This window comes from Triturus cristatus, chromosome 6 (genome assembly GCF_964204655.1).
Source record: "Triturus cristatus chromosome 6, aTriCri1.1, whole genome shotgun sequence".
Taxonomy (NCBI): Eukaryota; Metazoa; Chordata; class Amphibia; order Caudata; family Salamandridae; genus Triturus; species Triturus cristatus.
The window spans coordinates 344,223,417-344,245,441 of NC_140589.1; the positions used below are offsets into that span (position 1 = coordinate 344,223,417).

A 22,025-nucleotide genomic window follows, 5' to 3' on the forward strand; every position below is an offset into this window, starting at 1 on the left:
CGTCAGTACGTATGTTCTGGCAATACAGAGGCATAGGTGCTGCAGCCTGCAGAGAAGCCCGGCCCAGCCCCTGGTTCCTGCTTCCTGCTACTGCCGAAGGAGGAGCTGAGGTGGGAGGAGGAACCAGCCGGAGGTAGTGAGTGCCTACTTCTGTGTGTTGTGAGAACCCACGTGGATGAGCCTCGTCAAAGAGCGCCTCTGTGCTCAACCAGAGGGTGGCAGCACAAGAAAACTTAAATCGCCAATACACATAATTCCACAGTAGGTTCAGCTGCAAGGAGCAGGCAAAGACCAGTGTCCCATGCTCCGAGACAGGCTGCAGCAGCTGCATAACCCGCCTTCGCCGTTCCCTGGCTTTGCTGCTCTGCTGGAGCCCCATGACTGATTGGGGGAGGGAGGAGCTCGGAAATAGAGAACAAAGAAAGTGAAACCAGCCACGGCATCGCTGCTGGTTGAGGTTTGACTCGATACTGTTTGGGAGGCGGGAGGGGTGTTCTTGGCATGCAAGCATTACGGGCACCGTAATGGGGCGCTTATAAAATAAAAACTAGCAACGTTCAAAGGCACTTGTATCATAAATCCATGTGGAAAGAGTCCGCGTTACCGTTCAGGGACGTGGAATTCCTATAGCCCGACGCCCGGGACATACTGTTTGGGGTCAAGGGCAACAAGTTTTCATGTGTATTTTGTCCTTGGGACAAGTAGGGCCAACCCCCTACAGCACAAACCCTTTGTCTGCCAGTTTACAGTACCACATTATGGATCAGGGAAAGGCATTACCTGCAGCTAAGGTAATATATGTGTCCATGTGTTAATGCTGTTCAAACCTCTATTTATGGTTGATTAATGCAAAGCCTTTATTAGTAGGGTGAGCTCTCTAAGTAAATGTTGTAAGCTCAGAGTGCACGACACACAGTGGTTAAGAGTATAAAAATATGCCACACGTTTGCAAAGTTTACAAATATGAGGCTATGTATACTGCTCCCAGAATGCTCTCTGATTACATGCAAATATTTGCAGAAGCCTGAAAGCAAGTTTGAGGATTCTTTGATTTCAAAATAAAATGTTCACACAAAAAATGAACACATTTTGCTAAACTACTGAAAAAATGTAGGTACCATTTCTTTGCAGCATCATTTAGTAAAATGTGTTGATGCATGCTAGTATTTCCCCAAAATATTAATAATGGAAAATAAGTGTAACTAGTTTTATTATGATTATGGGAAACAAATAAACAAGCATTGGTAAAGCCAGTGGATCTAAAATTGTTGGTCAGCCTTTTGGTTTTGTCAATGCGAGATTTATTTTGGCATGGTTTTTGTAAAACATTAGTGTGGGAGCTGCTTGGCCCTTGCCATTAGAACAAACATTGGCAAAAGCAAAAATTGTTTTGGTCTCAAAGCACACATTGCTTAGTAGTTCCTGGCACTGAACAAAACGACTATCGATATGCTCCTTGTGAAAGAACAGAATGCTGTCATTCCCAGTGAAGCTAGCCGATAGACAGAAGAGACTGTCCGATGGGATCCAATAGGTCAGTTTGACGGAGGCAAGCCGTGTCAAGGTTATTTAGGCTCCTCCACCCCGGCAGACCATGAGGCAAATTTTGATTAACTACTAAATACTACGCGTTCAATCTAACCGTATGTAATTGATTTACGCTAACACTAATGTGCGTGTTTATTTTTCCTTTTTACTTAATCACCTTATTTTAGGTCTTTGCACGGAGTGGTACACATGGGGCTGGTCCCCATGCGGTCCTGAAGAAGAGGTTTAGGGGATAACCTCGAAACATGTTGGCTTTCAATATTAGGGACTATTAGCACATTATTACCTAATTCCTCCCTTTTATTAACCCCCCTTTTTATCCTTTACCAACTAGGAGCACGAATAAACTCATTTACGCTCACTAACTAGGTAATTTTTAATTTAAACCCACACCACTCCCCTCTCACTGCACTACACATAGTCTTCACTAAATAGTGCTCCTACTTAACTGTCGCAAGTCGCAGCACGCCCCAAGCAGTAGATGCTTGGGATGGCCCCAATGATGAAGCATGTCACCTAGGGGAAACCTTTGGTGAGTGAGAGGACTCAAGAAAAGTATTTTCTTTTCTCTATTTGAGGTGCGTCTTACTCACTAAGTAGACCCCTCCCTTCCCATCTAGCTAGGTTCTCTGATCCCTGATGTCGGATCTTTTTTTTGCGTGATTAGTACCTAGGAGGACGAACCTAGCCATATCCTCCTCTCCTTATTTCGAAGTTTTAGGTCTGCCATTGTCAGGAGTAAATATCCAACCTCTCTCAGTATGGGAAACGATTAGAGAAGAGTTGGTGAAAACTCCTAAAACATGCAAGTTAGTAGATTTGCACAGACTCAGAAGGGCCTTCCAATCCTGGAACTACTGCTTACCATTACCTTCAGCCCCAGTATGTAGATCTGCGGAAACGTGGCAACATAAGGGAATTGCTGGTATTCAAACCCTTCTATGAAGGAGCCCTGGCATAAACAGAGAGGCTATTTTCAGAGCTCTTATATAATGAGATTGCGGTCATAATTTGTCGCCGCATTACATTGCACAAAAGGGACAACTGGATTTTGTTACAGGACAAGTAGATTTATGAAGCAACCTGCCCCATGGACAAGTACATATTTTATTAAATTCCACACCCCTGCCGTTTCAGCCCAGCAAGAGTACATAGCACCAAAGTCTATACATTCCAGTTCATCACCCTCCGAGCACGGGGCGAGGGATCGTCTTGACCCAGGAAGACAGCGAATCAGCTGGACTAAAAGGTAGTGCTGGCATGGCGGTACACTTAGTGCAAAAGTCACCCCTACCGATACGGTCGGTAAAGTGCTGTTCAGGTTTGTAAACAGCCGTTCGCGGCGATAGAGGCAGGCCACGGGGAAACGGCGGATGCGCACCACGGGGTCCAGGTAGACCTGAAGGATGTGATGTGCCTGGTGCCGTGCAGCCGCCAGGCTGGTCTCACACGACACGTCCCGCACGTGGATGCGGGGGAAGCTGGCCGGCAGGCGCAGGGTGGCCACCTCCCAAATCTCCTCCAGGGAGCGGCCCAGGTGCAGGTAGGTAGTGGGGGGCCAGTGGGCCTACTAGGGGGCTGGTTCGGCCGCTGCTTCTAGTTTTGTGCTGGTCGCCCCCGCTGGTGCTGCCCACCCCATGGCCGGCGCGATCCCGCTTTCTGGGCACCAACTTACAGTACACACGTTTCTTCTTGGCGGGGAGCTTGTTCAGGCTGGCAGGGAGCTTGTTCAGGCTGGCGGAGCTGGTCTTGGAGTCGCAAGTAAAATGCAATTAAAAAACAGCGCTCGCCATGACGTTTTCGTTTGGCTTTTTTTGCTGTGGCCTCGCCTGCTAAAAGGTTTCTTATCTTTATGGGGCCATGTGTTGGCCCCATAAAGATAAGAAACCTTTTGCGACCAACGCAAAGCAAGCGAATCCGTCCAAATGGGACGGCTCGAAAAGCCAAGCAAAAACGTCATCGACACCTCTGTTTCAATGGCAGGCCACCGTTTAGCATAAACGGTGACGCCGGCCAATGGAACAGAGGGGAGGGGCTTAAAGCCCCTTACAGAAAATACCCTGTTAACACTAAATCTCGCCAGCGAGACGCGCACAGCCTACGCCAGGCGAGAGCTAAAAACTGAGGCATTCACAAACCTCGACATTTATTTTAACAGTTTCAGGTGTCCTAAAGCTTAGAATCCACCCAGCCTCAACGTATAGCGTCAAGTAAGCTCGCTACAGCTCTTTTACTTTGTGAATTCCCGCACTTTCAGTCTCCCTTGCTTGTTGACTCAGCACATTCCCAAGTTTTTCCACATCTGACCTCCTTTCCGCCGCACCATCAGTGAGTACAGCACCCTCTTAGCCCTGAATTGAACATCCTTCGTCAAAAGTATTCAGGTTCCCTTTTGAGGACGGCACATTCCAATATAGCCCAGGGATTTTAGAAGGGCTCATATCTAGCACATGCTCGACAGACGCTCACCTGTAGGAAAACCACAGCAGGTACCAAAATAATAACGTATTTACGTACCCAGCAACAGAGCGCGTCTCATCATATATCACCTGAAGTAATGGCAGAGGGCCAGCCTGAGCCACATAGTCCAGTGCCTGCCTATTACCTTACTACATCAAAGCCCGTTTCTATGACAAAAGTCCTGTCAGTGGACAGCCTGTCTTCCTGTGCACAGCCTGTCTTCCTGTGCGCTCTGCGGTGCATGCTTTCAAGCGCACTCACATTCCTTGCTCGGTCCATGACACTGCTCTCTGGTACAAGTGGCATAGCCTGACGAACTGTGTGTTTACATGTACCCTTACTCGATGTACAGATAATGTTGTTGCTTCAATATATCCTTAACACCAAAGGGCAAAACACAAGGATTGCTACTGAGAGATGCTTACTAAGGACAGCCATGTTATGGAAAAGACTGTGCTTAGATTTTGAGCTTTTGCGTCACATCATTAAAGCTAAAAAAAATAAATTTAAAAAAACCTTTAAAAAAAAAAACGCATTTGTCAATGCAATAGGTCTCACTTTTGCGAGCATTTAAGCGATTGGCATTGTAAATGACAATGCATTTTATTTATGTGTTTTAAACCCAACACATATGAGCGGCATTGTTATTTGTAATGCCAGCAGCTCAAACTCTCGCAAATGCGAGAGCACTTTAACGTTGGCCGCGTCCTTTTTGTTTAGCAGCGTCTAAACTAAGGGGCACGGACAATATTAAAGTGAAAGCGCATGTGGTGCGCTTTCACACAAGGCAAAACAAAATAATTAATTTCGAAATGTTCTGCAGCGCGGACCCTGACGTGAAAGCGGCCCACGCTATTAAATAATAAAATAAATAAGTGATGCTGCTGATGTGAAAGTGTCCGCCTGTAAAATAAATAATTCAGAAAGCACAGCCGCTAAACTGAAAGCAGAGCGCACCGTAAATTAAATAATTGAATAAGTGCAGCCGCTATAATTAAAGCGAACAGCGTAGTAATTTAAATAAATACAGTAGTCAAAGCATTTGGCAATGCCGTGGGTGGAATAGGCGAAGAGCATTAAAGAAAACCGTGCTCTCCAACTTATATAGCAGACCATCTAACACCAGTAACAGGTCCAAACGTTATGGGAGGTAACAAATGCAGACAGGGCGGTATCAAGGAGCGACTAACAAGCCTACTAACGACTGAAACCAGCTTTTACGAAGGACAATGACACAAGCAAATTAAAAATATGAGCAGAGAGTGGGCGGGGATTCAAAGCCATACTCCTCTACTGCATGCCTAGACAGTAGAATGAATACATGAAGTTTTAAAACTATTTCAGGTTTGAGTGGGTCATAGGGAGAGCCAGATTTCACTTGCTTGCAGAGTCAGCTCTGTGTCACAAAAAAAGAGTTGGTGATGAATGTTAGAACAGTCTCTGTACACGCTCTTCTCACCTTTAACCCCCCTCATCTCTCCCCTCCTCATCACCACCCCCCCCCCCCCCGAGGCCTAACCCTGACATGTGCTGACAAACATTCGTGCTGACAAACATTCTTCCTGACACCAGACTCTTCTTCTCAGCCCTGCAAAACAATCACAAATGAAGAACAACCAAAGGCACTGCGTGTGCATTTGACCTCACCCTAATGCATCCCCATGTAACCACCTCCATCCCCAGGAACACTTCCCTTGTACAGTCTCCTTCTTCCCGCTCTACTGGTATTCTGCATTGCAGTTAGCAGAGCTACAAGCTGGGTATGTTATGTACAAGGTAACCTGTTTTAGGTTTAAACCTATTACAACTGATAAAACCCCACCAAAAGGAGAACAGCCATCAGTGTAAACAAACACCAAGAAACAGCTGCATAACCACAAATTAAAGTACCATTAATAGAAAGGAAAGTGAGAGTGACTGAGTCATTTTTACTTCTTTCTGAAGAGGCCAACACAAAGTAATTTTGTTATGCAAGATAGCAGCAAGAAATACTGGTCTAAGATTATTGTGCTTGAGATTTCTGGTTTAGGGATGTCACTAAAATATTGTTTGCTCTTCCTTTTGTTTCTTCCAATTGTTTGCGCTTGGATAAAAGGTGTAGGATTTAAGAAACAGGTTTATGGGGTAATCTGATTTTATAAACTGTAGAGAATCTGGAGTATTAAAGCCATATTTGATCTTTTGGCAGTATTTAAGTGATTGGTAAAATGACTGGCTCCTATGAATCTTGGCCAATATGTACTATCACATTGACCCACAAACACAAAATGTTTGTAACATCAGTCCCCTTTTGTAGCATGTCACTACACCCCCAGGCTTTAAATATTCAATGCAAGATGTGGGCAGGTACCTGTGAAAAGAATGCTGCTCCCATGCACGTTGAATAGTGGTGAAGACATGACAAGCCTTTGCGCATACCAACAAAATTCCTAGTTGCAAGCTGTATGTGATTCCTTTAGCTAATCCTAGCTTTTTACCCAATTGCACTTTACTGCTGGGGTTTTTAGGGCCAATGGTTACAATGCTCACAGCACAATTTCAAATCGTAGAATACAATATGAGGTCTCTTAAAAGGTCAAGACTGACGCAAGTGAAACATTTGCCATGGGGATACTTGTCAGCAATTAACGTCCACACAACAGCAGCACCCCCTTAACGTACTCGGACAAAAAGTGCAGAAAAGCAGTGGCAATCATGCTTAAAGTTTCATGTTTAAGGACTACAAACTAATCTGGTTTAATTCAAAATTGTAAAGGTTTCACAAGGTATTATCCTGTTGAAAGGGTTGACCACCCCTACAATGTCATAATATTCAGTAAGGACTAGGTAATTGTTACGCAACTATGTCCAGGAATTTTCTTATTAAAACATTTGAAAATAGCACTCTTTACTTTTGTAATCCATTAATAGTCCTGTAAACAAGACAGAGATTGTGAGAGGTAATGAGATGCAAGTGAAAGTGCAATGCATCGACTTTCTATTCTTAAAACAGTCTTACTTAAATCCATTTAGCACACTGCCAATTGTATGACACAACATACTCTATATCACTTATCAAATATGTGCTTTATAACCTGCACTGCAAAAACAAACACCATGCTTTGTAAACACTGGAAAAAGGAGTGTTTGCCGTTCGTTCTTGTGGATTACACCTCCCATTGGGTCAATTTAAAATTTACGTCATCCATCACAACGAACAATCTCATTTCCTTCTTGAAGAACATTTTTGTCTAGGAGGGTATCCCTTCTACCCTCGTAACGGACAATGGTGTGCAGTTTGCTTCTGAGACAATGAAAGAACTCTTGGAAGAACTTAACATAAGGCATGAAAGGAATGCACTATATTGTCCAAAGGCTAATGGTTTAGTGGAAAGGGTAAATTGCATGGTGAAGGATCACATTCTGCTGGCCATCACAAATGGATTCAATGTTGAGGACTCTCTAAGGGAATCCATATGGGCGTATCACACCACTCCCAATGTTGTTACTGGAGTATCCCCTTTTGTGTTTCTGAGCCTTGTACCAAAATGAATCCTAGATGGTTGGGGGGGGGGGAGGGGGGAGGAGAGAGTGTGTCGCCTGACTTAAACCAGAGTAAAGAGAGAGTAGAGTTACATCAACTGAAATACAAGTCTTGGTACGATGCTAAACATGTTGCAAAAAATGGGGAGTTTAAAATGGACACTCCAGTGTTGGTCAAGAAACCCGGTCATGTGCAACCAGGGTCGAGCAAGTATGGTGCTCCCCTACGGGTGGACAAGACAGGTAGAAACGTAGTCCGCCTGGGAAACGGACAAACATGGAGTAAGAATAGAATTGTGAACACTTCTTGAAATTAATGATTCTGTTAATTTCCCTACATAGGGAGATGTGTTGTAAGGTAGCACTCTGTTAATGGTATGTTCCACCACCCCCTCCCCTGCGAGCACTTGGTATCCCCCATGGGAGTTCATGTTAGAATGTTGATGTACTAATGTGGAAAAAGGTGAGAGCGGATGGTCAGAATAAACAGTCTTGGACTTATCTGCATTGGAGCTTCGTTTTCTTTGCAACTTTTAACAGCAATCAAATAAACACAGATTTCAAAAGGCGTGGAAAACACTGAGAAACCACCACTAAAATCCACACAAAAATGAACAATTATAACAGAACAACCTAGATGTGTAGCTCTGTTTTTTTTTGCCTAGCGCAAAAATGTCATTTTAGGGGCAAATATGTGGCACTGTATGAACAAGCACTTAGCTCATTGAGGTGTTCTGCTGTCTAGCATATGCCAGTCTAACTTGTAGTTTGGTGTCTTTTGTCTGTGGAAGGTAGCAGCACAGCCATCAGAGGCTTCTGAGGTCATCCGCAGTTTGTACGTCATTCACAAGTGTCACTGTGTAATGCCAGGGGAATAAGTGAGCAGACAATAAGGGGCTGTTCTTCGGTAAACGGGCAGTACTGTCCTCTCAGTCATAGGGTACAATACAGTGCTAGTAAGGGAAGAGAAAGTCATCAGGGAGCAGAAAGATAGTATTAGGTGCTAATAACACGCTTTTGACACCTTCCCTCATTCTTCCTTTCTCTCCCACTCATTCACTTCCTCCATGATTTATTACCTCATCACTAAATTATTTTGGCAGTCCTCTCTTCTGATGGCAGGGAACCTGGTAATTGAGGACGGATGACTGATCTATCATTAAGCCCTGTTCTTCCAACCACAACAACCCCTCTCTCTCTCTCTCCAGTGCCTTCTCCCCCCCCCACACAGCCTGCTAATGTACTCCAACTACCACCTCCACCTCACCCTCACCGACCTGGCCAGTGCAAACATCATCAATGATACTGTCCTGCATGTAAATTTAGTTATACCTAAAGGAGCTCATATGCAGACCACAGTAGTAAATTCAAATATTGTGTAAACAATCTCTCTTCCCTTGTTTTCCCCGACAACCACCAATACATTACTCGCTGCTGACCTTTTGCATGAGATTACCCTCTTGTGGAGGGGGGATGAGTGAGTTTGGTTGTGGGGATGACTGGGCTAATACCACCTAACTGCTATCCACGTAATGTTGCTGCTGTCTGTTATTTAGTTACTGTCCACAATATTACGCATTCCTATTATGTTGCTGCTGCTGCCTGTGGTATATTTATTATGTAGCCGTTGTCTGATGTATTTCAGGTTTGAAATGATGTTTTAGCTTGCTAGCTCAGCTCGGACATTTGGTTTATACCTAAGCCAAACCCCTTGCTCTGCTATTCTCATGAACTCCGTGGTTTTTACAACTCTGTCAGAATTACATTTTATGTGTGCAAAGGATGCGGTTCCTGTTATCGTAACATCCCACCATTCCTCTATTAATACCACCTTCAGGGCTTTAATTGGGCCTGGTCCGTCCAGGTCTTACACCTGGTAGTGATTAAAAATAACCATTGAGAGGACCGGATTTCGCTTTATGCGGATGACATCCTATTGTACCTTGCTTCACCCCTCCAAATCCCTCAGAGTTGCCCTAGACATGTTTACCAGTTTTGGGAAAAACTCCGGGTACAGCATCAATTGGGGAAAATCATTAATATACGTCTTACACGGTGCCCCTCCCTTCAATACTGCGTGACTGCCCGATCATGATAGCCATGGAAGGGTTCAAGTACCTTGGAACTTTATCTCCAGGGATGTGAAGACCCACTACGAGAGGAATCGCTTACCACCTCTGCAAAGGTTCCAAAGGGGCACTGCCATTTGGAAGAGGCTCCCGCTGCCCCTATTGGGTCGAGCAGCTCTATTTAAGATGATGGCGCTTCCGCGTTTTTTGTACGCACTCCAAAACTACCCTGATTTAGTCCCACATAAGTACTTTGCAGATATTGAGGCAGCTCAAAGAGACCTGTTGTGGGCCGGTACGCCACGCATATCGCTTCAGAAACTTACACTAGGGTGGTACGATGGGGGTATAGCACTTCCGGACATCCGTAAATACTATTGGGCTGCACACCTCTCGGCTATAAACCAGGGCACATATAGGAGTGGGGATGATCCTGGGTATGAGAAGGACAGGTGGCTCCTCCCCGGGGGAAACTTTGAGGCGGCGCTCGAACATTCCACGAGGAACAACGCCCCCAGAGTCCTCCCCCTTGGAGGACAGACTGCTTGATGGTCACTTACCGGAGAAGGATATCTCCCTCACATATAAAAAAAACTCATACATCACACCCCTTACCTATTGCTTGCACTCAGAATAAAATGGGAGACTGACAGTCTGGAGATCGATGATGATGAATGGAGAGAGGCACTTTCCTCCCCCAAAGAGGTAGCGATATCGGCAAAATTGAGGCGGATACAGCTCAAAATATTACATCGAGTTTATATCTCGGGTACATGACTAGTTTTGATGGGGAGGAGTGAGGACGGGCTTTGTAGAAGACAGTGTGGGGAGGTGGGGATGTTTCTTCACATAATATGGGAATGCCCTCTAATACAAACTGATTGGAAACTGGTGCACGTCTGTACATCTGAACATCTGGGAACCCACGGACCTGTCCGTAAAAGGTAGAATATGGGCAACGCTTGGACAGGTAATTGCAAAACGTAATATAGCCCGCCTATGGGGAGCAGGAACACATCCAACGATAAGTGCATGGAAGAAGGATATGGACTGGTGCATGCTGCAAGAGAAGACAGTCTACACAGTACGGGGGTGCCCCCGGAAATGGGTGGCAGTTTGGTAAAAATGGAATGAGTACCGCAGGAACTTGTGTGAACCTCCCATGCTCCCTTCCCTTGACGAACCATTAATGCCGTAATGACCCTGTACTGATACCATCTTGTGTACTGTGACATCTGAAGTAATATATTTGTATGAGAGTCTACGGATGCAACACTAATATCTATATGTGCAAATGTAAAATGACCAACAAGTTTATTTTTACAAATAAAAAGATTTAAAAAAACAAAAAATATGAACATTGAAACTGATCCCCATGTTCATGTCCCTACCCTTACTGGTAAAATCCCTGATGCGTTTCTGAACAATGAATGTAAAAATCGTGAACGTGATCCATGTCACAGTTTCGTTTTCTGGATAAATTACATATGTTGAACACTCTTAGGAAATGCAAGATTAAATAAGCTGTTTCCAGGATGTTGCGTTTCTAAATATTGTAGAGCATCATATTATTATTGATTAGTCCATACTTAGAACTGGAGTCACCACTACCGAGAGCTCTAGAGTTCAGGCTGAAGGCAGTGGGATTTTTTTCATAGTGCCTGTCAGTGTGTCAAAAAGTGTTCAGGATACAGGTTCTCCAGCCCCTGGCATCCCTGTGAGCACATAGAAAATGGTCAGGTGACCAGTTGTAATTGAGATCCTGTTCTAATAAGGTATAAAGTTGTCAAAATATTGACAAAGCAAAATATGCTTCTTTGCTTACAGGTGGGTGGGTGTGTTGTGTATTTGGGGGGGGGGGTGATGAAAAGAGAAATTACATTCAGGAGAAAGTGAAAAGAGGGTGCTGAAGAGGAAAGAGATAAACTTAACAGGAGTAACAGAAACTCTGAAGACCACTACCCCTTCGACAGGTCTCAGTAATGTTTAATTTACTGCCTCACAATTTCAGAATATATTCAATATTTACAACAAAATCGTTGTTGTTACTCTTATCGTAAACAACTAGTAAACATTAACAAACCCAATAGTCTGGGCTGGTTTTCGGTGTATGTCAATTGTTGTGTTATATATCTGGATACAATAACAGAAAGCTCACAGGGGCACCGTCAGGGGTATTTAATGTAATGTAAATACAATTCTGTTATTTACAGACCTACATACATGGTGGCCGCTAAACTAAAAGCAAATCTCGACTGCTAAATGAAACAAGTCACGCTGAATTCACAACTGACATAAGAGCAACTGCAGAGCCTTGCTGTTCATGTTTTAAGAAAATGGTACATGCACAGGCTTCCGTATGTCGTCATGCGTGAAGCCTCAGGTTACAGACATGCAATTATGAGCTGACTATGAGCCTCTTATCAGCTACTGCTTGTCATGTCCCTTAAGCTGTCTGACATTCCCCTGTTGGTGCGTCACTCACAGCGGCCTTATGAGCAGTTGATCGCTCTCCTCGGCGGGGATCATCACCTCCGCTTTTCTCTTCACCGACATTTCACCTGCGCTAACACCTCCTTTATACCACGGGAGCCGGCTGCAGTCTGAGCAGGGGAACGAAAAAGCCGGAAGAAGGACTTCTGGATTTCCGGTGAGGCTCCAAACTACTGGCAGAAAGACACTTCCGGTAGCGCAGTCGAGCGAATGAACTACATCGAAAGCTAACAGGAACCATAGAGCGTGGTACTGAGGTGTAGAGCGACGCCTGGTGACAGAGCGTGTCATGAGAGGCTTGTAGACACGACCTGTCTGTCAAGTCGACATCAGACTGAATCTGTCCGGAGATGCATTGGAGGGGGTAAGAAATAACACCACGGGACTGAGTGAAGAGGGCGGAATGTTGCTGGAATGCCAGTGCGATTAATAATATAGAGTATTTTGGATCGGGACGTACGCGATAATTCATAATTTCCACATCAAAATACAGTAATATTATAAGATCTCTGACGTTCCTGTCCGAACCAGCATCTTTATAGGACTGTTCTCCCAAACTCTAGTTGTCATCCTGGAACATAGGAACACCGTCCACAGGCAATTTATTTTGCAGCAACATTTCATCTCTACTCCAGTCTATCCCCTATACCGCTACTTATACACACGACACACCATCACCATACGTACAAAAACAGGACAAACCCTGTGGTGTGTTGATCTGGGGTTGGAATAACAGCCCATACCAAGGATCGTGGCAGGTAAGTACAGGTTTATTGAACATTTATTACATTGCATCGGGAGAGCGCCGGGGAACGTCTTCCGGGCTCCGCGCGATATGCCGGCACCCAAAATGGCCGCAGCGCTCTACATCATCACGTCATGCGTGAAGACTAGAGCGCGACGCTACATATCTCCCTTCTTTATTGATAAACATTTTTCAAATAAGATAAATTTTAACAGTCTACTTGCGGGCGGACTCTTTCCCGTCTCCCATCTCAAAGTCTCTATACTTCGACGGTCTTACCACTGCTCGTCTGGTACGGGTGCGTCTCACTGGGGTGCCAGAGGTGTGCTCGGTCCCCTCTTGGGAGTTTTTCGCCTCACCACTTTCAGTACTCAGGGAAACTCCCCTGCTTAGAGATCCACTGTAGTTTTCCAAGAGCTCCGAGGCACCGAGGTCGCTCCCAACCTCTGCTTCTGCATCTCTCTCTCTTTCTCCGGGGCTTCCTGTGCTTGCTTCCACTGGGTTGGATTTAGCCCCTTGAGTCTGGGGAGGTGTCACCTGTCCTCTTTCTCTTCCATTCCATCGCAGAATCTTGTTGCACTTAGACATCCTGTCCTGTGACCAAACCTTCCCATCGCTCAGTAGGGCTGACCGGTTGTAAACCTCTTCCACCTGCAAGGGTGCGCTGAATTTGCTGTCCCCTTTCCTTCTTAACTGGGCTAGTTTGACTCGAACCCATTCTCCTCTCTCTAGCTCCGTCTCCTTGACATTTCTTCTTTTGTTGAAGTGTTCCGTGTATATTCCTTGCGCTTTTTCTAGGTTGTGGTGCACTACTGCCGGGGACCACTTGCGCGTGATGGTGCGCTCCTTCCATGCTACGTTGTCTTTCGTGAATGGGTCTCTACCCCTTAGGATCTGGAAAGGGCTGTATCCTGTGCTGGTCGGGGTAATCCTGTACGCCCACAACATGCTCTTCAATTCCTTCTCCCATTCCTTTCCAGTTCCTATCGCAGACTGTACAGACCCCATGATGACTCGGTTAAACCTCTCGGCTAGTCCATTTCCTGCCGGATGGTATATGGATGACCTTTATACCATCCCTTCCCATGTATGCGTTCCACTTGTCTGGTACAAACTGGGACCCATTGTCACTTAGGAGGGAGTGTAGAATACCTTCCCTAAGGAAAACAGCCGTTAGGAACTTTAATATTTTGTCCGTGTTCATGTCTTCTTGTATGTCCCCCTCGGGCCACTTGGAGTACCTGTCTACGAGTACTAACACGTATTTCTGGATTCCCTGACCATCCAATATCGGACCCAGCATGTCTATCGATAGGTCCTCCCAGGGATTATCTGGGTTGTCAAACTTTCCTAAGGGTGGTCGCATAAGGCTCTGGGACTTGTCCGCTCTTTGGCATTGGTCACACTCTCGCATGTGCCTTTCTATCTGGTTGTCCATCGCCGGCCACCAGTACATCTGCTTTGCCCTGTGCTTTGTCTTTACGATGCCCAGGAGACCCTCGGGAATGAGAGCCAGTAAATGCGGGATCAACTTGTTGGGGGGAACTACCTTCTCTCCTCTCCTCAGGAAGATCCCTTGGTCGCAAACTGATAATTCCTCTCTTACTTCAAAGAATTTCCTGAGCGCCATCCCCATATGCCTCTTTTCCGGCCATCCCCTTAGTATGCATTGCTTGACTGCTCCTATGTCTGCGTCGGTCTCGTACGCTTCCTTCCACTCTTGTTCACTTATCACTCGTTTGTGATCTTCCATGAACGCCACTTTAGTATCCTCCTCTACAGACGTGCCTGGAGCTTCTTCCATGGCTGATGCTCGGCTGAGGTAGTCAGCCACCTTGTTCTTTTGTCCTGTGATGTGTTCCACATCATACCTATAGTCTAATAATTTCAAGGTCATCTTCGCGATGCGGGGTGTCGCCGTAGCATGTCCTGACGACGTTAGGACTTTGACCAGGGGCTTATGGTCTGTTCTCAGCTTGAATCTCGTGCCCCATAGGAACTGGCGGAACTTTTCCATGGCCCAGACTACTGCCAACATTTCCTTTTCTGTCACGCTATACTTCTGTTCCGTGGGCGACAATGATCTAGATGCGAAGCTGAGGGTGGACAGTTTTCCTCCTTTTGACTCCTGCATTAGGACTGCTCCTAGGCCCCTCTCGCTGGCGCCCATCGTCAATACAGATCTGGCTTGCTGATCGTATCCACACAGAGGTACGGCTGTGCTGATGTCCGTTTTTATCCTTTGGAACTCTTCTTGTGTTTCCTTCGTCCATTCGAAGTTGGTCTTGTCCCGTAGAAGTTGTGGCAAGTGATGTGTTTTCGTAGCGAAGTGCTGTACGAATTTGCTGTAGAACTCGGCCATGCCTAGGAATGACCTGACTTCCTCCTTCGTCCTCGGTGGTTGTGCTTCACATATCGCCTTGACATTGGACCGTTTGGGTGTGATGCCTTGGTCGCTGATCACATGCCCTAGGTACGTGACTGACGTCATACCAAACCGGCACTTGTCCCACTCTGCCGTGAGTCCATTGCGTTCTAGGACTTGTAGGACTTTAGACAACTTGGCATCGTGGTCAGCTTTATTCATGCCCATTACCAGGATGTCGTCTTGGAAGTACTGCACTACTTCTACTTCGCGAAACAACTTGTGCATCAGTTTCTGAAATACGGCTGCTGCCGAGGCCAGTCCAAACGGCATCCTGCGAAACTGATAGCACCCAAAGGGAGTTATGATGGATGTCAACTTCCGGCAGGTATGGTGCAGTGCGATCTGAGATGTGAGATCAATGGTCGAGAACCATTTCACCCCCTTGGTTTTTGCTAGCATCTTGTCTATTCTTGGAAGAGGGAACTTTTCTACTATGATGTTCTTGTTCAACTCCCTCAGGTCCACACACAGGCGTATTTTGCAGTTCGGTTTCATGGCGACCACCAACGGAGCCAACCACTCAGCGCTTGTTACCGGTTCTATGATGCCGTTTTCTTCTAGTCTGTGAAGTTCTTGTTGTACCTGTTCTCTGATCGCCAGGGGGATTTTTCCTACTTTGTGGCACACCGGTCTGGCATCTGTTTTGAGTTCAATCTTGTGCATGAATTTTGCTAATTTGCCGACCTTGCCTCCGAACATAGTGGGAAACTCTTCCTTCAGTTTTCCTGCATCCGGCCGCTGGGCGTCGCTGGTCATCACGACTTGTGTGATGCCACCTGGGTTCAACTGTATTCCTAGGTCTCCTTGGTCTATCCACCCTAGGACCGAAGGACCCTTCTCTGCCACATATAATTTGCACCTGGCTCTTCGCTTCTTGAATTCGAATTTCAGACTGCGGTATCCTACCATGGGGATGGGGTCTCCTGTGAACGTGACTGGGCGAATGTCTGGGGGCTCCAGGTGGTCACCCAGGTGGTTCTTGAAGTGTTCGTCCCACACATTTCATTGTATTATGGTGTAGGGGGATCCAGAATCAGCTACCATCTGTATTGGTACACCTCCATTTACCAGGTCGCATTGGGGTTTCTTGGAGCGGTTACAGTTGATCCCAGGTATGTGTTCGTCTATGCACAGCACACTGACGTCGTCTTCTTCATTTTCTCCTTCTTCCACCGTCTCTTGTGCAACATACTTGACCGCTATTCTTTTTTGCTTACGGCGACATACTTTCTCATAATGCCCAGTTATCCCACAAAACATGCATTTGGCCTTGAAGGCCGGACACCGCTTGTCATACGCTGGGTGAGACAGACTGCCGCACCTGTAGCACATGTTCTTGCTTTCAGTGCCCGGTTTCCTCGCCGGTGCTGGTCTGGGCGTCCATTTGGTCTGTGTCCTCGTGTCCCCTGTTGCTTCCTTGCCTCTCTCTGGTGCCTCTGCTTCCGTGACTTTGTTCACCATGTGCCTAGGAGCCACCTCTTTTTTCGCCGCTTCAGCACATCTCTTCGATAGCTCCGCCTTTTTTACCATGGCTATGACCTCCTTCAGAGTCGCCTCTCCATTGACCCATAGCTTGTCCTGTATCGTCGAGTTGGTGGTGTGCATGACTATTTGGTCCTTGATGAATTCATCATGTAATGTGCCGAACTTACACGTGACTGCCAATTTCCTCAACGCTGCTGCGTATTAATCTATGGACTCCCCCACTGCTTGCTTCCGTTGTTGGAAGTTGTATCTGTCTATAGACGTGCATACTGCTGGTCTATAGTGTTTATTTAAGTCATCTATCGCGTGCTGGAACACATCGTCATCCGCTGCCTGCCTTGGCGTGGGAACTATGTTCTGGAATACTCTGAATCCTTCCGGTCCTAGGTTGTGCAGCAATATCCTCTTCCTCCTTTTGCTGGGAAATGCTTCTCCATTCTCGTCCTCCAGAGCTTCTAGATAGTTCATAAAGTATTCCCTCCAATCCTCCCATTTCATCGAGGGGTCTCCCGGTTTGGGTAGGAAGGGGATCGGTGTCGTGAGTGAGGACGGTTGGGCGCACATTTCCTCTCTCCTCCCTGGTGACTCTTCTTCTCCCCTCGGACTGCCTGGCGCGCTTTGTCTGTGCCGGCGTGGGGGGCTCTGTTGCGCCGCCGCTCCACCCCCTCTGCCTTGCTCTGCCTGCTCCGCCAGGGCCTCACCCCTTTCCTCTTGTCTATTGAGGTGTGGAGGGCTTTGTTTCTGTGCCTGGTGCTTGTTTTCTGGGCCTCTCTTCGCTCCGCTTCGGTGGACCCACGTGTGTCTGCCGCGCCCGCACTTGCTGCGTTATAGTGTCCTGCCGGGGCTGGCTGTGTCTTTGGTGCCGATCTTCCCTGCCGCGTGGTCAGGGCTTCTTAGCAAGGTGGCTTAGGATGCCCTCTCCGAGTGCGGTGTGTGTTTCCGCGTGTATTAATGCTCCTGGCACTGTGCATCCCCTCTTCCGCGCTCTCACTCTATATGTACCTGTTGTGGGTCGATCTCTGTGTCTCCGGAGCACCTGGCCACATGTATCCCCGGTTCAGGTGCTTCTTGGTCCTCTTCTTTGTTGATCCCAGCCCCTCGTCGCCATTTGTGGTGTGTTGATCTGGGGTTGGAATAACAGCCCATACCAAGGATCGTGGCAGGTAAGTACAGGTTTGTTGAACATTTATTACATTGCATCGGGAGAGCGTCAGGGATTGTGTTCCGCGCTCGCGGGCGATATGCCGGCACCCAAAATGGCCGCCGCGCTCTATGTCATCACGTCATGCATGAAGACTACAATTCCTCTCACTTTTTTTTCCATTTTCGTTACCACTTATACTTTTGGTGATTATTAGTGACGTCAAACTATGTAAAGTTAGCTATTTCTTCTCTTTCCTGGGTGGCCACTCAAAGTTACAAATTAGAAACCCACAAAGTTACAAATTAGAAACTCACAAAGGAGGGAGTGATTTGGCGTCAGAAAATAATGATCATTACTCCAAACTTCTATAATTTGCGATGTTAACGTTGATTGTTGAGTAGTCATCTCTTAAATCCTGTACTGAATATTGATAATAACCTGGTGTGCCTTGCGTGGAAGTTCCACACCAGTCAGTTGGTCGGCTGGCTGGTGAAGGAGGACAACGACCTCGCTGGCTCAAGTGCTCGCTCTGCGAGACATATTGTTAATGAGGAGATTTCAGAAGGGGACTTGAAGCCACGCCCCTCTTTTTCATTGGCTGGCGTCACAGTTTATGCTAAACGGTGGCCTGCCATTGGAAATGAGGTCTTTTTGTTGCCGCCCTTTTCGTCCCGCCCATCTGGACAGGATCGTCTGCTTAGCTGTCGGGAAGCAATTTTTATCTTTAGGGTGCCATCTGTTTCTAATTAGCAGTATCAGGAGCTGCATACCTTCCTTATCGTGATCTTGCGTTCCTAAGTAAACAAACACGCTCACGCGCTGGCTTTCGCTGTCAGTTTTAAACAAGACGCAGTTTGTTATGTGAGGAGCACTCTTGTTATACGAGAGATGCGTGCTGTTTTTATCGGACAGTCTTCGCGCATTACTGGGCAGAAACTTACTTAATGGCACATCAGTAGCTAATTGCTATTTACTTTTCTTGTTCAATTTCCCCAAACCTATTTTCATCGCGTGGGTTTTGTCCAACCCTGTCCCAATGATTGCATGCCACCTTAAGTTTAGGACTCTCTCGAAACAGCGGTTACGGCTGTTTTTGGCAGGATAATTCGATTTTAATGAATGTTTTAACAATCTCATTTTGTTCCACCTTTTCAATTAATTTTTACGCACTTTGCAAGCCTGCACACGTTGTGAGAAAGTCTCCCCTGCTCGTGAATAGAGGGTCAGGGCAGCATGGAACGAATACGTGTATTATTTACACCGCAAGCTGGAGGAGAGGACCCAAGCCTTAAACATATTGCCATGGCTAGAAGCAAGCTTTGTACACAGTTTGAAGTTATTTGGGGGCTTTTCTCTCTATTTGGTATAAAAAGATGTCAATCGCCCCTTCCATCACGCTTTGATTCTTCCATAAGATTGGAAAAGTACCTCTTTTTAACCCCCCCATGTCTATTGTGAATAATGTAACCATAGAAATAGTGTGCACTGCTCTGACTTGGCACTTAAATATATATATAAATAAATAGAATTAAGAGAGTGGTACTCCCTCGTGAATCGCATGTAATACTAACATACAACTATTTACACTCGGATGTATAACAATAAAAGTTTAAGGGACGTCTTGCAATTGACTGCCGACATTCTGGGCGCACACATTTCCAGTACGCCTTATCTTTTAAGCACATGCGATATTTGGACTGGAGTTTAATTCAGAAATACTATTTGGGATGCAGGCTGGAACTGGCCAGTGCAATTTCATCCGTGTACTCACTGAACCGTCCAGCATAGTGCCCTGAAGCGGTGCAGCACCGGTTAATGTTTAAGAGGAAATGCAAAAGCAACAAACCTGATGAACATGTCTCCTCGCATCGCATTAAAAGCCCCGTGGCTAGCGCGATTTTAGGGACCCGATTCGGTCCATTCTAGATTGCCAGTAACAGACTGCAGGGTCCTGGCACTTCGGGGATTGGCCTACTTCATACCTCGATGCCCCCTTGGAGGGTTACCAAGGGCTCGAGCTTAAACATATGTCTGGGAAAACATAATATGGGGTGATGTGCGCCCCAAGTAGAGCTGATGGGGTAAGCTGATCAGATATGTCTCAAAATGCGCATTTCTCAGCCCTCTCGTCTGCAGGCACAGAGGCATCTCAAGATCCAAAAGCTTCTTTAGAGTTGTCTTGAGGGTGGCGTTGTAGCGTTCCACCAACTCATCTGTTTGGGGGTGGTACGCCGAAGTGCGAATCTGCTTAATGTTCAGGGAGAGGCGAGACATGAAGGGCATTCCCTGATCCGTGACCAGTTCCCTGGGAAAGCCTACTCAGAAATGACCTGTCACTGTGTTCAACATTTTGTTTTCCACCAAGAAAGTGCTAACTACCATTTTACCTCGATCATTAGCTAATACAGAAACATATATGGCAGGATGTTTATTGCATTGCTGAAGTTCATTAGAAATAAGCAGGAATCTTCATGTTACAACACATTCTGTTCAACAACTCCTGTGAAATTTACATTAAACCGATTTTAATATAATGTTTTTCAACTATTTTTATTAAGCGTTTACAGATGATACAAACCATATTGATCAAATTGAGAATTTTTGAAATCAGGTCGCGCAGATTCCTGTTCGCTGGTAAAGAACTAAACCAGTCCTAGCATTCCCCATGCTTTATGTCAGTACACAACAAGAGTTCCCACATTGCACAGCACCATGCCTCATACATCTTGGCTTCCTTGGGCACCCACCTTTTCCCCACATCGATGGGGTGTTAGTCAAGGACTCTGAATTCCTGCCAGGGTCCCCCACCTTATCAAATTTTCTCAAGCATCCTGTACCATGTAGACTAATTTCTCTGCCAGCATGCTCCAATCTAGGTTTGCTAACCACTGGTTTACAGTTTGAGTCTTTTGGCTGCCCCACAACAGCGCAATGTCCCTCTTTGCTACCATCAGGGCTCTGTTACAAAGTAATAAAGCATATTTGGGCACTGTCTGCTCCACACCCACCCACCCCATATGCTCAAGGTTGCCCCGGCCAATGTGGTGGGGCCGCCTTTTGTTGAGATTCGAAAGCCTACCCATTTACCACCAGTAACTGAGTTGCCCAGTAACGTAGACAGAGGTTGGGAGCGCTATACCCCCCTCATATGGGTTTCTAGTGAGCGAAGATAGAGCAATGCACGTGACACCCCTTACCCAAAGGAGTAGTGTTTTGCGGCATCTGCCACCTGGAGGAAAGTTTCGGCACCTCGTATTTTGTATCATCTATAGGAACTTGGGCAGGGTGATCATTTGATACAGGAAAGCTATGTCCATCAGTGAGAGTGAGAGTTTCCGCCAGTGTCCCACGTCTGTTTTATTGTCCATGAGGACCCTCCTTAGTTGCACCTGCGGAAATCCGTCTGGTCAGGTGTAATGTATATGCTCAGGTACATAAACCTCCTCCGCAACCAGCGCAGTGGGCACTCCCAGCCCACTGGGGGTGTTGTGGTGTGAGGGGCAACGCCACAGACTTGGTCCGACTGATGAGCACCCCTGAGTATTTCCCGAATATGGTCAGGATATCTAAAATATGGGTCATGGAATGAGCTCGGTCTGCGAAGTAGAGTAAGAGATCATCTGTATATGAGATCGCATCTTGCCAGTCCGGTGTCCACCTTATTCCTCTAATTTTGGCGTCCACCCTCACACAGTTAGCCAGAGGCTTCATGGCAAGCGGGAACAGTAGGGGCGAGTGGGCGCTCCCTCTGTTCGAATCAAACTCACTGGACAGCCCTCCATTGACCTCTGCCTAGGTTCTGGTGTAGACGAGCCAAACCCATGTGAGGAACTCTGGCCCAAACCCCATCTTCTGCAGTACCGACAACAAGTAGGCCTACTCGACAAAGTTAGATGCCTTTTCAGCAACTAGTGCCAGCATAACCATTGGCTCCCTCAGAGTTCCCTGTTTCGTTAAGTATCCAAACAGCCGACGGAGGCTGTGCCTCTTGGACCTGTGGGACATAAAGCCCGAGTGGTCTGGGGATTTTAACTTATCAATGACCTGGATTAGGTGGTTCACTAACACCTTGTTCAAGATCTTCACCTCCAGGTTGAACAGAGTGATAGGTCTATAGGAGGTACACTGCTC

At 46.4% G+C, this 22,025-nt stretch overlaps 2 protein-coding genes across 3 annotated transcripts in view; one reads left to right on the forward strand and one right to left on the reverse strand.

Moving 5' to 3' along the window:
- The window catches only part of CPSF3 (cleavage and polyadenylation specific factor 3), a 307,899-nt gene extending 295,637 nt beyond the window's left edge, over positions 1-12,262 (reverse strand). Inside the window, exon 1 of the mRNA XM_085610727.1 lies at positions 12,085-12,262. Coding sequence (XP_085466853.1) covers positions 12,085-12,155 — 71 coding nt within the window. The 5' untranslated portion in view covers positions 12,156-12,262. The remainder of the gene's footprint in view (positions 1-12,084) is intronic.
- Positions 12,263-12,320: 58 nt separating this feature from the next.
- ITGB1BP1 (integrin subunit beta 1 binding protein 1) overlaps positions 12,321-22,025 on the forward strand; it is a 192,341-nt gene continuing 182,636 nt past the window's right edge. For both annotated transcript variants that reach the window (XM_085610729.1, XM_085610728.1), the window contains exon 1: positions 12,321-12,456. The gene's annotated coding sequence lies outside the window, so the exon portion shown is untranslated. The remainder of the gene's footprint in view (positions 12,457-22,025) is intronic.